The 16,621-nt window shown below is 41.7% G+C and overlaps 1 protein-coding gene across 1 annotated transcript in view; it reads left to right on the forward strand.

Annotated features, from left to right (window-relative positions):
• SIPA1L1 (signal induced proliferation associated 1 like 1) overlaps nucleotides 1–16,621 on the forward strand; it is a 331,939-nt gene that overhangs the window by 275,733 nt on the left and 39,585 nt on the right. The window contains 3 exon segments of the mRNA XM_040332639.1: nucleotides 3,313–3,746; nucleotides 10,869–11,108; nucleotides 11,547–11,706. Of these exon segments, the coding sequence (XP_040188573.1) occupies nucleotides 3,313–3,746; nucleotides 10,869–11,108; nucleotides 11,547–11,706 (834 nt within the window).

Genomic DNA, 16,621 nt, shown 5'->3' on the forward strand with positions numbered 1-16,621 from the left:
GGTTAAGACAGTTGAAGAAAAAGGAAGATTGGTTGCACACCATGGAAGGAAAAACTTCTGTAGAATAGTTACTTTATTGTCAAAATGCCAAAGGACATAAACAGGAAGTTATAGGAACATTGGTAGACCGGTTTCACATGGGTACCTCGTGGTGGTTCACAACAAAAATGTAGCCCCAAACCTGAGCTATTTAAATGCTCCACTCGAATGTGATGCAACAAAAAGGGCCGGGCTTGATTGGCTGACCAACATACATAGCAATTAAACACACCAGATAAAATCATTGAATCACAAAGTGTGTGAAAACTAGACTTGAAAAGTCAAGTCTAGTTTTTACACACTTTGATTCATTGATTTCCATGGTGTGCAACCAATCTTCCTTTTTCTTCCGTTACTTTTGACGGTGGTGAGGCAGGGCCAGCACCCAAGAGGAATTATTTATCCAGAGTCTGAGCGGTGTTGCACTCTTTTTGGTTACTTAGGTGTACTCACTTTTGTTGCCAGCGGTTTAGACATTAATGGTTGTATTTTGAGGGGACAGCAGTACACAGTTATACAAGCTGCAAACTCACTACTTTACATTGTAGAAAATTTTAATTTCTTCAGTGTTGTCACATGAAAAGATATAATAAAATATTTACAAAAATGTGAGGGGTGTACTCACTTTTGTCAGATACTGTAGGCTTACAATTACTAATAAGTGGAAACAAAATTTGGCCCTAAATTTGTAATGCACCCACCATGCTTCTGTGAACGCTTTTTTCTCACACTCACAATGGAAGCACCCACTTCTGATCTGTGTGGAAACTGTGGTTACAAGTATAAAATCATAAAAATATTCAATAATCATAGCCTTGGTATATTTATGGATCTCAGGGGATCTCTTAGGCCCCATACTCACGACCAAACATGTCTGCTGAAACTGGTCCGCAGGCCAGTTTCAGCAGACATGTTTGGTCGTGTGTGGGCGCGAGCGGGCCGAATTCCAGCAAACATTTGCCCGCCGGGCCTTTTCCCAGCAGACAAATATTCCTGGACTTGTTTTAAAACCGTCCGCTGGAATTCTGCCCGCTCGGACATGTACGGTCGTCAGTACAGACCTACCGTACATGTCCAGGCGCCCGCCGTCCCTCGCATGCGTCGAATGACTTCGACGCATGCGTGGAAGCATTTTAAAGGCGGGCCGCCCACGTCGCCGCGTCATTGTCGCGGCGACACCGCGTCATCGACGCGGCGACACCGCGGACACGCCCCGCGTATTGTTTACGCGCGGACTTCTGTACGATGGTGTGTACAACCATCGTACAGAAGCCCTCTGGCAGACATGTATGGTGAAAACGGTCCGACGGACCGCTTTCACCATACATGTTTGGTCGTGAGTACCCGGCCTTAGACTTGTTTCACACAGGCTCCAGCTTGTATAAGAGCAGTGTGAACAGCAAGTTTTGACAAAGCATTTGCAGAACTTTCAGCAAGCTTTGATGAAGTTTTTAAAGTACCATTCAGCTCCAGTTTGTAAATAACACAGATTCTAATGGGAGTGTTGAATGGCACTTTAAACGAGCTGCTAGCAGGCTTTTTAGAACTTCTTGAAGTTTGTTAAAAGCCTTCTAGCAGCTTGTTTTAAAGTGGCAATCAACACTCCCATTAGGATCTGTGTTCATCATTTGCAAACTGGACCTGATTGGTACTTTAAAAGCTTCAACAAAGCTTGCTGAAAACTACAAAATTGAGTATTCTGCCAGCCGCTTGGTGTCAAAAGCGCTCCTGGACGTTCACTCTAAACTGCAGGGATTGGACTGTACTTTCTGACTCGGGCCTAATTCTTTCTTTCATGCGACTTTGCCATGTCATCTTTGAGGACGGTGCAGGATCACTCTTATACTAGTATATCTTTTTTTGCGGTAAGGGGAACAATTTGGACCAGTCTTGTTACTTTGAAGATTTACTGGGTGTTCTGTTTGGCAAAGATTATTTCAATGAACAATGATTTTGCTACACGGTGGACACAATCTTTGCTACTTGGTGGACACTTAGAACCGGTTCACCCAGGGGCAGCATGACTTGCCAAGCAACTCGGCAAGGCGATCTGTCCGTGACTTGCAAAATGACTTCTGTAGTGAAATCAATGCAAGTTGCCCTAAAGTTGTCCCAAAGTAGTACAGGAACCTTTTTCAAAGTCGGAGATACTTGGGTCGCTCCTATTAGAACGGTCCCTATGTACAGAACGGAGCGCGACTTGTCAGGCGGCTAAGTTGCCCGACGAGTCGCGCCTGTGTGAGCCGGCACTTATGCAAGAAATATTTTTTATTTTGGTTTAGTTTGTTGCATTTTATGTCAGTTGATTCAGTCATTCACCTTTAATATCTGTTGTAGTTTTTTTCATTTGTCTACAGCGCTGTACTATGAGATAATTTTTTTGGACTTCATATTTTTGATATTTAAACACCATGACTGGTTCTGACTTTTCCCTGGCACAAATCAATTATAGGTGTGCTTGCACTGTGGAAAAGTCACCCCTTATTACAAAGCCAGGTCACTTCTGTTCTCTTGTAGCAAACTACACTGAATACAATGTGACCGACTCATAATGATTTTAGGCTTAGAAAAGTCAGTCCCCCCAATCCAGTGCTTTATTTTTCTGTTCGATTCTGGGGGCCTAATAATTCACTCACTCTTGTTTGTCTGGTCATTAGCCTAGGCTTTTGACATCATACACTGCGCTCTCTCTCTCTCTCTCTCTCTCACTGACTCTTGTGAGTTTGCCAGGAAAGGGAGGGCCAATGAGAGCTGCAAAGCTGGAGGTGTGTGTCTGTTTAAATCCAGGAAGTGAACAGGCAGCAGATCCAGCTGCCCACAGTTAAAATGATTGTAGCCAGACTTAGTGGAGGGAGATTTCCGCAGCATATTTTGCAAGTACAGAATTAAAGTATATATAAAATATTATGCAATGTGGTTGGAGAGCAGCTTTAGAATGGCAAAGATGTTTTTATTACAAATTATGTGAGTAGACTGCAGTTCCTCTTTAAAGCCATAAGACAAAAATAGACCACTTTAGTAATGTTTGAGTGTATCTGGAAATGTAGATCCTGCTAACAATTGCCATGCATGTGGCAGAAACGGCCTGCATCGAAACTGCTAAATTCCTTTAATATCTATTATAACATTTTTACTGGTTTCGCCATGCTTATAATTAAATCTTGTAAACACAATTATTATCTCTGACTTTAGATCTCTAAATAATATATTATTTGGTCAGTTAATTGTTAAGTAACCTTTTAATGTTGAACATATGACCACTCTATTTTGCAGACTGACAGCCATTATTCCAGTCACTCCAGCACAAATACTCTTTCCAGCAATGCGTCCAGCGCTCATAGTGAAGAAAAGTGGTATGACAGCGGGGAACGGCTTGACTCAGACAACTACACTTACATACAAGGCACATCTGCTGATAGTGGTATTGACACCACATTGTATAGCAACAATCATGTCAACTCCAACCTTCCTGGGGCTTCTGCCACCTCCCCACGGTCTGGGCCTCCTAAGGAAAAAGTGGCCCCTCTGTGGCACAGTGTCAGCGATGTGGGATTGATATATGATAGGACTTGTGACAGAGAAGCTCATGCTTTAGATGGGAAAAGAGAATCTCCAGTCACTATGGAGAACCAAGTCCCAATATGCACCAAGCAATTAACCAGAGAAAACAGCTCCTACAGCCTTAGTGATGCCGCTTCTCATACCAGGTAGTGGGTCTTATTTTTTTATTTTCTCTTTATTTTTTGTGCATTAATCTTTCATTCTGTGATATGGTCGCAATGGTGGTGGTGGGTTCTTCTGCTCCATCTAATCTTTTTACACCAACCTGCCATCAGAGCTAGATGCAGGTATGGTGCTCTTTCAGCTTTTACTGCAGATTTCCGATTCAGGTAATTTTTTTCCACAGTAAGACTTGTCTTTCTATTGAAACTTTACACTTACATGACATATAACTAGATTATAAAGAATACTATTTACTAAATGATTGAGTGGAAACACATTTTAATTGTTAGTTTTCACCATACTATTAAATATTATTTTTTGTTCCTAATTCAGTAACAACTATGGTTTTTGTAGCAACTATGGCTTTTACATGAGGACATTTATATATAGTTTTCGGTTAGTAATATTTGACTACTGTGATGTTGGGTTTATGGACATTAGTCTACTGCAGTGGTGGCTGGTGCTCAATTTTCTCCCCACCCCACAGTTGCTAGATCGCTACATCTTCCGCCAGCCCCGCATTTACTCCATCCAGGTCGCCGGGTTGGTGGCTCTCCTCCCATGTCCCATGTCTCGGCAGTCCCTTCTCCTCCCAGCCAATCAGGAGTTAGGACTCGTGGCTAATCAGGTCTCAGGACCCGCTTCCTGATTGGCCGGGAGGAGAAACGGTCACAACTGGGTGGGCACGGGGTGCAGTGTTCCCTTTTTTGGCTCTAATCCTGTGTTTAAAAAAATTGAAATCCATGTGTCGGTGTCCTGCATGTGTATATTAGGGGCTCGGCGTATGGATTAGGGGGGCTTCGTCCTGCATGAGCGCCCGCCACTAGCCTGCTGAAGGTATTCATTTCGTTTTTAGCATCTGGTCTACTGGTATATTGGCAAAATAAATATTTTTGGACCCCATGCTACCAAATACCATGAGGGGAGATGTCCTCTTTAAGTGAAAGTGTTTTTTAATGACAGAGGGCAACTTATGAGGCTTGTTAAATCCCCCAGGGAACCCAGTGTACTTGGCACTTGGCCATGTTAAAATCTATTCTATAAACTGATTAACCACTTAAGGACCGGAAGGACTTGCCCCCTTAATGACCAGGCTGTTTTTTGCGATACGGCACTGCGTCGTTTTAACTCACAATTGCAGTCATCCAACTTGGTACACAAACAAATTTATGCCCCCCCCCCCACAAATAGAGCTTTCTTTTGGTGGTATTTGATTACCTCTGTGATTTTAAATGTTTGCACTTTAAAAAAAAAAAGTTTAAATTTGGGGAAAAAAATTTATTTTTTACCTTTTGCTATATTAAGTATCCTAAAAAAAAAAAAAAATCTTCATTAGTTTAGGGCAATATGTATTCTTCCACATATTTTTGGTAAAAAAAAATCGCAATAAGCGTATATTGATTTGCGAAAAAGTTATATTGTCTACAAAATAGGGGATGAATGTATGGCATTTTTATTATAGTTGTTTTTTTTTTTTAACTAGTAATGGCGGTGAACAGCGATTTTTAGCTGGACTGCGGACAGATCGGACACTTGAACACTTTTTTGGGACTATTGACAATTTATACAGCTAAAAATAGCCACTGATTACTGTATAAATGTCACTGATAGGGAAAGGGTTAACACTAGGGGGTGATCAAGGGGTTAAGTGTTCCCTAGGGAGGGGTTTCTAACTGGGGGGGTGTAGTGACTGGAGGAGGAAAGAGATTGCTGTTCCTGATCACTAGGAACAGCAGCTCACTCTCTCTCTACTCCCCTGTCAGAACAGGGATTTGTCTGTTTACATTGACAGATTCCCGTTCTGGCTCTCTGAGGAGCGATTGCAGGTCGCCGGCGGGCAATGCGGCCGCTGGCCACACGCATCACTCCCGCAGAGCTCTGTCGGTAACAATCCATACATAAAAAGAAACCAAAACAAATACATTCAGAAATTATGTTATGTGTAATAAAATTGAAGTACACAGGGAAAAGTATTGAGCACATAAAGCAAGGGAGGTCCAAAAAGGCATGGAAAGCCAAGACACCAGCTAAAATCTATCAGCAATTAGAAAGCAATCCTTCACCATGTCGGTGCAAATTAATATCAGCTGGTTCAGTCTCAACTGATGGCCTATAAAAAGGTGTCTCAATTCAAAGGTGTCGCACAAGAAACATCTGATGGGTAAAAGCAAAGAGCTCAAGACCTTCGCAACCTTATTGTTGCAAAACATGACATTGGTTACAGAAGGATTTCCAAACTTCTGAATGTTCCAGTGAGCACTGTTTTGGCCATAATCTGTTGAAAGAATATAATTTTGCCATAAACTGACCACGACCAGGCGCTCCTCGCAAGATTTCTGACAGAGGAGTGACAATTATCAAAAAGTTGTTCAAGAGCCAAGGGCCACTTGTGGAGAGCTTCAGAAAGACCTGGAATTATCAGGTACAATTGTTTCAAAGAAAATAATTAATGCACTCTACCGCCATGGCCGGTATGCACGCTCACCATGCAAGACTCAAATGCTAAATAAAAAGCATGTTGAAACTCATTTAAAGTTTGCTGCACAAAATTTAATATTGGGAGAATATAGTCTGGTCAGATGAGACCAAAATTTAACTCTTTGGGTGCCATAATACACACCATGTTTGAAGGTCAAATGGCACTGTACAACACCCCTATACCAACAGTGAAGTTTAGAGGTGGGAACATCCTGCTGTGGGGCTGTTTTTAAGCATACGGTCCTGGCAAACTTCATATCATTGAAGGAACGAGGAATGGAAAAATGTACCAAAACATTCTGGATAAAAATCTGCTACCATCTACCAGGATGATGAAGATGAAACGAGGGTAGACATTTCAGTAAGACAATGATCCCAAGCACAAAGCCAAGGAAACTCAATTGGTTTCAAAGAAAGAAAATAAAGCTGCTAGAATGGCCCAGCCAATCGCATTAATTGAATCCAATAAAACATCTATGGAAAGAACTAAAAATCAGAGTTCATAGCAGAGGCCCACGGAACCTTCAAGATTTGAAGACATTGTGTGGAAGAATGGGCCAAAATTACACCCGAGCAATGCACGCGACTAGTTCCTCCATACAGGAGGTGTCCTTAAGCTGTCACTACCAACAAAGGATTTTGTACGAAGTATTAAATAAGTTTCAGTTAGCGTGTTCAATACTTTTTCTCTGTGCCATTTCATTTTAAAACACACATTATTTAATTTCTGCACTTATTTGTTTTGGTTTCTTTGTATGTGTGGATTGCATGGGTTGTTGCCGATGTGGTGAAAATTTCAATACTTATTTTACCCTCTGTGTGTGCGCGTAATATAAATATATAAATATATATTTAGCAGTCAAAGCGCGTATAAAATAGCCATGTAATAAACATATAGATATATGGGAACAAACACAGCTCAGACTCAAAACAACATTAACCACCGCAGTTGTATGGCGGCAGGTCGGCTCGGCTGCGCGAGATCACGTAGCTATCTATACGTCATTTCGCATTGCAGCCAATAGGGGCGCGTGCGCCCCCTGCCCGCCACTGGTCCCGACGCACGTGCCCGGCGGCCGCGATCGCTCGTTATAGAGCGAAAACCCGGGAGCGGTGTGTGTCTTTTTATGTATACGCATTTACTTATTTGGGATGTGGTGTTTGTTTTTCTTTACTTACTGATGCACTCTACCATCTACATACTGGAGGAAGGCGAAAAATTATTTCTGACTGGCAGAGCACTCTTTGAAATATCTACAGCACTCCTTGCCATGCAGGCCTTTGTACTGATAAAAGACTGAGACCACAACCTCTCCAGCCCAAGTCATTCACAGCACAAGCTCCTAGCTACTACTGTAGTCATCTCCTCCGAAAGTATCTGGCATGCAGCAGGAGGTTGTGAGCTCAGTTTTTTTCATCAATGCAAACAAGGTTATGATAAAACTATGATTTTAGGCATGCTTAAAAATGTTCTTATGTATATCTCAAATTGGATGTTGTCTTGTATTTTACCTAAAAAAAATACTTTTAAGAAAATAAGTTGTAGGGCATTGGGGTTTATATTTGGCCTCTTATTTAGCTTAATGTGCTTTATGTGAGACTAAAGGCTCGTACACACGATAGGTTAAACCGATAAACGGTCTGAAGGACCGTTTTCATCAGTCCAAACCAATCGTGTGTAGGCCCCATAGGTTATTTAACCTTAGGTTAAAAAAAATGGCAACTTGCTTTAAAATTTAACCTATGGATGGTAACCGATCGTTAGTATGCAAAACCATTGGTTAAAAACCTGCGCATGCTCAGAATCAAGTCGACGCATGCTTGGAAGCATTGAACTTTTTTCAGCACGTTGTCGTGTTTTACGTCACCGCATTCTGACACGATCGGTTATTTAACCTATGATGTGTATGCACGACAGACCTTCAGTCAGATTCATAGGTTAACCTAGGACAACTGTCCTTCAGACCATTTTCATCGGATGGACTGATCGTGTGTACGAGGCTTTACACTTTACCTAAAAGCTGAAGGTCGGGGAAAAAAATGTTTTTGCATATTTTCCTTGTACCAATAAATAATCTTTTCATTGTGTGGATGGCTGCTGTGTTAAATAAAACTCTTTGTTTAATTCATAGTCAACAGTGCAGTAAGCGCTGAACTCCTGGCGCCAAAACGTACTCCTATTTCCTAAAGTGATTACAGTGAAGGATAGTGAGTCACTTGCACTCCATCTCCACCATTCACAAAATGTCTTGTATTCTTTTCACAGAATACAAGGTGTTCTGTGAATAAACAAGGTGATATCATGACTATATGCACACTTTGAGAGCCAAAAATGGAAGACTCAGTGCCAGAAATTCAGCAATTGTTTTACAGTTTGAATAAAATGAAACTAGGAGCTTTATCTAATTTAGCAACCATCCACACATTGAAAATATTTAATTAGCGTTCATTAATTGGTACATGGGAAATGTGCAAAAAAAAATTTTTCTCGTGGTTCAGCTTTAAGTTTCAGGGATCAGAGACTGCCCGAATTTAAGCCAGTTGCTGACTGCTTGCCCTAATACTTTTCTGAGAGGTTCTTGCAGGTCCAGTTATAAAGCCCTTTAACTTTTTGTATATGTTTTTAATGCGTATGTCTACAGTAGGTCATTTGAGAAGCCAGTCATGATTGGTTTACTTTATGATCACTGTTTAAGCATACAAGAGCAGATAGCTGTTATAATTGATCTGAGTTGCTCATTATTTAAGAAGCTTCCTGGGTCTGCTGACGTAGAAACATATTGATGAGCCTGCAAACCAAGGATGTGTATGTGGGTTATACTGCATGTAGGAATGAGATCCCGTGCCTGCTGCTGTGCGAGGGGAGCTCGCCTATGCTCTGGAAAAAGCTGGAAAGTGACAGATATCCCAGGAGCTGCTCATCAGATAAAGACCCGCTGCGTGATGGTGAATGGCAGTCTCAGCCTGGACCCCCGCCAGGCCACGCCCCATGGTTCCAGGCTGAGACTGACATATACTGTCAATCAGTGGATCTTGATCTGATGTGCAGCTCCCAGAATATTGATGAGCCTGCAGCATTGCTCCCTGCAGGCTTCAGTGATCTAAGTTGTTTAAATTCATTCTGATGAGTGTTTATAGTGAAATTTCATATATGAGCTGAACCAGAGTGCTGTCATCCAGCAGTTCTCAGTTCAGGATCTGACCTATAGCATAGCCCAGTGTGTAAGGAGCATTTCTCTGGTGATACCAGAGCTCATGCAGGGAGCAGTGCATCTCTTCTGTAATGCAACTAAGTGAAAATATTATTAATGTGACATGCTGTACATTTTTTTGTTGGTTCGGAAAAATTACCTACAGTATATGTTTATGCGAGAACACGTCATTTTATTCATAAATGTATTCAAGCACACCAGTATATCCAATATTTGTGCACATTGGTACAAGAAATGTATCAAGCAGTAAGCACAATATATCATGTACATAAATGAAGATGTCTTGTATTACAAGATATTCTGAACAAACCTCTCAAGCTTGTCAAGTGATTTGGCATTTCCATACTTCTATTGTCTATAATAATAATTATCCACATAACTGTTTTACCCTCAGTGGCCACGTTATTAGGTACACCTACTCAATAATTAAGGAACCAAACAACAAATAATGTGGTTGCAGCTCATTAAATAAAGGCCTAAGAAAGTTTAGTTGTTCAAGTATTAAAAAGTGAAAGATATATGATCTAACAAACTAACCGTGGTATGATTGTTCATGCCAGACATTGTGGTTGCAGAATTGGAGAAACTGCTGACCTCCTGGGATTGTTACTCTAAAGTTCACAAATAATGGTACATAAAACGTTCTGAGGGACAGTTCGGTGTTCAAAACCTTCTGAGGACGACAAGACAGACCTGTACAAGCTTATATAGACTCTCAGCTATAACAAGCACAAATGGCCACTTTGCTGGTAAAATGAATTGCCTCAATGCACACGTGTCAAACCTTGAAGAGGATGGGCCAGAGTAGAAGACGACCCGATTCAACTCCTGCTTGCTAAGAACAAGAAAATTAAGTTAGAGAGCATGTGATCACCAATGAAATGCAGTTGCTAGAATCAGAATTTGACATTCACAGCAATGATTCCTTTCGGATGGTATGGAACAAGAGGTTCACATTATGAAGGTGCGACTTACGAATCTGCCAAAACTGCATAATTCTGCCGAGTCGTCATCGGCTGCAATAGTTGTCAACCGGCCAAAATATAATTCCATGAGAAATTCAGGCTGTTCTGAAGGCAAAAGAAAGACTTAACTGATAATAGATAGATGCACCTAATAAAGTGGCCAGTGAGTGTATAAAGTGTTTCCTAAAAGTGTTTAATCATTAGAAAGAATGCAAAATTCTCTCCAATAGATGTAACCAGATTAATCCCAGTGTTGTATGTAAACATAAGGGATTAAAATCTGAATGATCATAATCTCCCGGTGTTCACTTGACTGTGTTCAGTGAAGGTGCACTAGCATTAACTAATTTTTGTGGCAAGCTATGGCTCACACCCTGGATATGGTGTAAATTATCTACAAAGTGGATGGAAAAAACAGCAATTAAGATTAGCTCTCTCTCATTCTCCCCAGCACCATGAGCTCTCGGCACTCAGCAAGTCCCGTTGTTTTCACTAGTGCCAGAAGTTCACCCAAGGAAGAGTCTCATTCTGCCACTTCCCCACAGCTCGTACCTTCTTTCTCCTCTTCCTCTTCCTCCCCTTCTGGTCCTAGGACTTTCTACCCTCGCCAGGGGGCTACTAGCAAGTACCTGATTGGATGGAAAAAACCTGAAGGGACTATAAACTCTGTGGGCTTTATGGATTCAAGAAAGTAAGAGCCCTTTCTGTTCTGTTGTCAAATCGTAAAAGCAATGTCATGTTGGCTTGGCAAATTCTTTTGACGTTTTTTGTATGGTAAACAAGATTTGAAAGAGCCAATACACATTTTTGTGCTATTACAAGTTGCGTAACTTTTTGGACTGTGTTGCATGTTTTAAATTTGCAGCTTTGTTTCCTGACAAACTCCCTCTATTTGTCTCTCTGTTTATGTCACAAAGAGAAATTTGAGTCCAGGTTTCTTCCTTTCTAACAGGTATTAAAGCATGAGTTTTTGTGGTGGTCATGACAAAACTAGACTTTTCTCTTTTCTCTGCTTTTCTTTCATCGCTTTATCAGTTTGCATTGATAAACAGAACTTCACAGTGTTTGCTTTCTCTTTCATTTAGATGTCATCTTCCTAATCATTTATTTCTGTTTCTTTCAATAAAAGACGACTCCAGATTGATTGTGTGGAGATGCCACCTACCAGGCTGCGTGCATCAATTAGAGACTTGCAGGCATCTCCGAAGAGGGTGTCTACAGTTCAAGATGAGCTTAAGAGGCTCATAGACTTGGAGAATCCACCTACAGGATCAGAAAAGTCATTCAAGGTAAATACTCTATTTAAACCACCATACACACAAAATGTAAACCATAATTTATCTACTCTGATATTTTATCGGTTGAAATGTTATAGAATACATTTATAATACAGAAAGGAAACCAATATACTAAAAACAGATTTGTCCAAACTGATAAATAAATGTCACAAAGCTTCCCTTGTTGACATTTAGTTATTTGTCTTAAAAAAAAATTATGCTTTGATTCATGCAAAGTTCTTAAGAAGAGTTTGAGCATGCCTGTACACATTCATAAATACAGGCTCTCCTCACTTAATGACCAGGTTCCGTTCCAGTGACCAGGTCATTAAACCAATTGGTTGTTAAACGAGGAGCCACAAGTAATCAATATTTTAAGCATTCCTTAACTACTGTACTGTATCCTGAAAAAAAAGGTCTAAACACAAAGCTCCAACTCAATAACTTTGTTTACCGTATTTTTTGCCGTATAAGACGCACCTGACCATAAGACGCACCTAGGTTTTAGAGGAGAAAAACAAGAAAAATAATATTCTGAACCAAATGGTGTACTAAAATATTTTATATTATACTACTACTATAGGTGGGTGGTGGACACACAGCAATACCACCCCACCTATAAAATCAGCTCAGGTACACTATATCTGGTGGTGGTGGTAGACACAGCAACCTCCCCCCCCTTCCCAGATCAGCTCAGGGATGCTAGGGCAGACACAAACACACCTTAAGCCTCTATCACATTAGCTCAGGTGATGAGCAATGGATACCATGCCAGCTCACACCTCCCACCCCCTTATCAACAGCTCATCTCAGGCAGTGGAGGACACTGCCATTATAATCCCCTCTGGCTGGCTGGCTGGCTCTCAGATGTACCCAGGAAGCAGCTAAAAATTAGTTGTGGGACATCGTTCACACCAGCAGCTGTGGGGGAAGGAGCAGAAAGTCAGACAGGACTAGACCACGGCGCCGAAAGGGGGGGGGGGGGTTCGGCTGAAAAAAAAAAAACAGCAAAGGCTCTCACTGCCTTCGGGATGGTGTCACCTCTGGCGGGTGACACCAGATCTGGGCGCGGAGCGCACCCCCATCGCACTGCTACTGACATCCCCCATGTTTTGACACCCGGGTGCAAAACGTCTCCCCCCACTCCCTCTTGGTATGCCCCTGCTAGGAATGCATCACATGTCCTCTCCTATGAGAGAGGGATTCAGACACGGCGGCGACGGGGGGGTGGGGGGTTTGGGTCAGTGACTGGTCAGCATTCACCCTATAAGACGCAGGGACATTTTACTCTGTTTTTTGTAGTAGTAAAACTGCGTCTTATACGGCGAAAAATACGGTAATTTGCATATGTACAGAACACAAAAATCTTGTACTGTACAATACAATGATGTACAGTGCCCAAAAAGTAAAACTAAGAGCTAGTCGTAAGTCTAAGTGGTCCTTAAACAAGCAAGTCATTAAACAAGGAGCGTCTGTACTCATTAATCTTTACATTTATAAGTGTCTTAAATACAAACTGTTTTTAAAATGACAGTAACAAATATTTTCTTAAACATACACTGTATGTTTAAGCTACATTTACACTTGGCTGTCGTGCCACAATTTTGGCCGCACTTTGGCCAGCAGTCCTATCTTTAAGAGCGATTTTTCCGTGTTCAGGAGAGGGGGTTTGAGGGTGGTTGAACCTCACCTAACCACAGCAGCTCCTAAACTCTGCTAAAAGCCTGGGTGTACATTGACACACAGGTTTTTATGGAGTTGAGTTTAGGCGCTTTGGCAAAAAAAGTGACAAAAGCTCCTCAACTCAAGTTTAGGAGTTGCTAGTGTACATGAAGCCTTAGTCTTTAACTTTGGACTATATGCAGCTGGGCTGTATTCAGCTCCCTTTAGGTGATGGACACCAGCAAAAAATGAAGGCTGCAGGGACATCCTATCTATAAAACCCTTTCCATTCTAAGCTAGCCACAGTTTTGTAGAAAGCAACAGGAAAATCATAAAGAAAAGGGAGGGACCTGTACTGTACACCAAAAAATTGAATATACTGTACTGGAAGGTTAAAATCATATGTTCTTGAACAGTACAAAACACAGGATCTTTAGTCATTAAAGTGATTGTAAAGACTGAAAGGCAACAGCAGAAGTCATTGGCTCCCGCTGCTGTCAAATCACAGCCAGAGAGACAGGAGGCGGGGCTAAGCAGTGCTCTGTCTTATTGACGCAGAGAGCTGGCTCAGGAGCGAACACACACAAGTGCCCCCACAGCAAGCAGCTTGCTATGGGGGGGCACTCTGCAAGGGGGAGGGGCCCAGAGCACTGGTGGGGGTCCCGGGAAAAGGAGGATAAGAGCTGCTCTGTTCAAAAAAACATTGCACAGAGCAAGTTATTATGTTAATAGTAAGGAAAAGGGTAAATACTGCGCTAGTGGTGCTTATATGACAAAATTAAACGAAGTGAATAATAAGCTGCAACATAAAACATGTGATAATCATGTGAAAACAACTGTGCAAAGGTAATAGTCGTGCTAAAATAACATTAAAGGTGTATATAGAGAAATCCAAATACTTATTGAAATATGTAATATAAATATTCCAATAAAAAGTAGGTTAAACAAGTGCATGTGACTCCTACAGAGATAAATGATATACAGTGAAGGACACCAAATGTATATAAACACAAATTATAATGGGATTAAAATGCAAACCAACACACAGAACCCTTCTGCGTGAAACAAAAATCTGTGAGTGGAACTAACAAATGTTCATGCGTATATAAATATGAAATGATAAATGGTGAAATAAATTAAATAAAAAATATTAATGAATAGTCCTATATGTCTAAAAAGAAAACGGAAAATTCCAGTCCCACAAAGAAAAATCCATGTACGTTAAAGCTGAGGAAAGAAGGGGATGAAATGGCTGTTGACCACCATCAAGTTCTATTCCTCCTCATACGTTACACACAGATAAAAAATGGAACCTTACCAGATAAGGTGGACCTTCCTAGTGCAAGGTCATAGGAGTTGCAGATGAACCTCTGCGGGGTCTTGGTACTCCACCAAAATGTTGAGATCATCCGACTCCTGTAGTCCTCCTCGTCTCCACTCAGAGTTTTCAAATGGTAAAAAAATGGGTATCCCTCTCTCCGAGGGAGTGGATCCCATACGTGGAAAAAAGGGATGAGAAAAAACTACAACAGGGCGTCATCTCACAAAAGGATTGGAGCATGTTTTTTTTTTAAATGCAATGTTTTACTTTACAATCTCTTTAACCATGGAACATCCAAAAGCAGTCCAACTGAGAAGTGGGCAACACACCAAACGCCACCATGCTTGTGTAATTAATGGGTCTTGAAGGGTTGACAGAACACCTGGCAGCTTGTAGCACCTCATGGCCCAGGTTACCATAACTAGTGTCACCTTCGGAAGATTTACTGCTATTATTTTTCTGGGGAAAATCCAACATTTTTCATTTTCTTTTACTTTCAATAATAGATCAAATGAGAGTTATAACCCCTGTCTTTTTTTTTTTTTTTTTTTTTAGCCATCTGTGTCCCTTTGCAGAGATTTCCCTTCATTTCCTGTCCCATAGACAAACCGGCAGTGAGGGTAAATCCCTGCAAATTAAGGGAATTGCTTGGGGACTCCCAGGTCACCAGAGCTATATGTCCCCTTTGGAAGATTTCCCCTCTTAATTTTCTAGGGACAACCCAAATTTGGGATTTTCTTTTACTTTCAATGATGATGGTAAACAGGACAAATAGGTTACATTTCCTTAACAGGGGACACAGCAATAAAAACTGACAGGGGTTCTAATCCCTCTCCACTCTATCCAACCTTTAAGTACTTTAGGTACATCAAGGAGATCACAGGGGATAAAAGTACTCTCTTCTCCAGAACAGTAAGGCCGGGTACACACGAGAGGATTTATCCGCGGAAACGGTCCGGGGGACCGTTTCCACGGATAAATCCTCTGGCGGATTTTGATCTCATGGTTGTACTAACCATGAGATCAAAATCCCCACGGAATTTCGTCCGCGGTGACGTGTCGCGCCGTCACCGCGATTATGACGCGGCGACGTGCGCGCCGCTGTCATATAAGGAATTCCACGCATGCGTCGAATCATTACGACGCATGCGGGAATGGATTCGATCGGATTGATCCGGTGAGTCTGTACAGACCAGCGGATCAATCCGTTGAAATGGATTCCAGCAGATCGATTTCTTAGCATGTCAAGAAATTTTGATCCGCTGGAAATCCATCCCCGGGGACAAAAATCCGCGGAAACAGATCCGCTGGATCGTACACACCAGGGGATCTATCCGATGGAGCCGGTCCGCGGATCAATTCCAGCGGATCGATCCTCTTGTGTGTATGGGGCCTAAGACTTGTGTTTTCGCAGGTAGACCACCTACTTGAGGCTATGAAAGTTTTCATCACCCTTCTCAGGCCTCCAGCTGCAAATTTGGAACAAACTTTCGTGGAGGACATAGAACTCAAAGCCATCCAAGTCTGGCTCCATGCCATCTTTTCAGTGAGGAGGGGGACATCTGTCAGCCTTCTGGTCCCAGGAAATCCTTGATGTTTGGATGCAGTGTGTCATTTCTAGGGGCTACAAACTGGAATTTTGGACTTTGCTTTCTCCATGCTTTATGATCTTAAATTTGCTTCTCTCCACACGCAGATGAAAAGATTGAGGTGGTCATTGCCTCAGTCCCAAATAAGGAACGATTTCAGGCTTTCCACTCATGCCTGTTTGCATTTCCCAATAAAGTGGGAAACTTGTTCCTGTGTGTTTGAAAGTTTTGCAGTAACTGGCCGGGTCAGTCGTTGCCTTCCTCGTTCAAGGAGATTTTCTGGTTTTAGTAGACATCCGGGATTGTAATTTTTCTAACTCATCAATTTTCCAGCTCATCAATGCTATCTGCATTT

Source organism: Rana temporaria, chromosome 13 (assembly GCF_905171775.1).
Source record: "Rana temporaria chromosome 13, aRanTem1.1, whole genome shotgun sequence".
Lineage (NCBI taxonomy): Eukaryota > Metazoa > Chordata > Amphibia > Anura > Ranidae > Rana > Rana temporaria.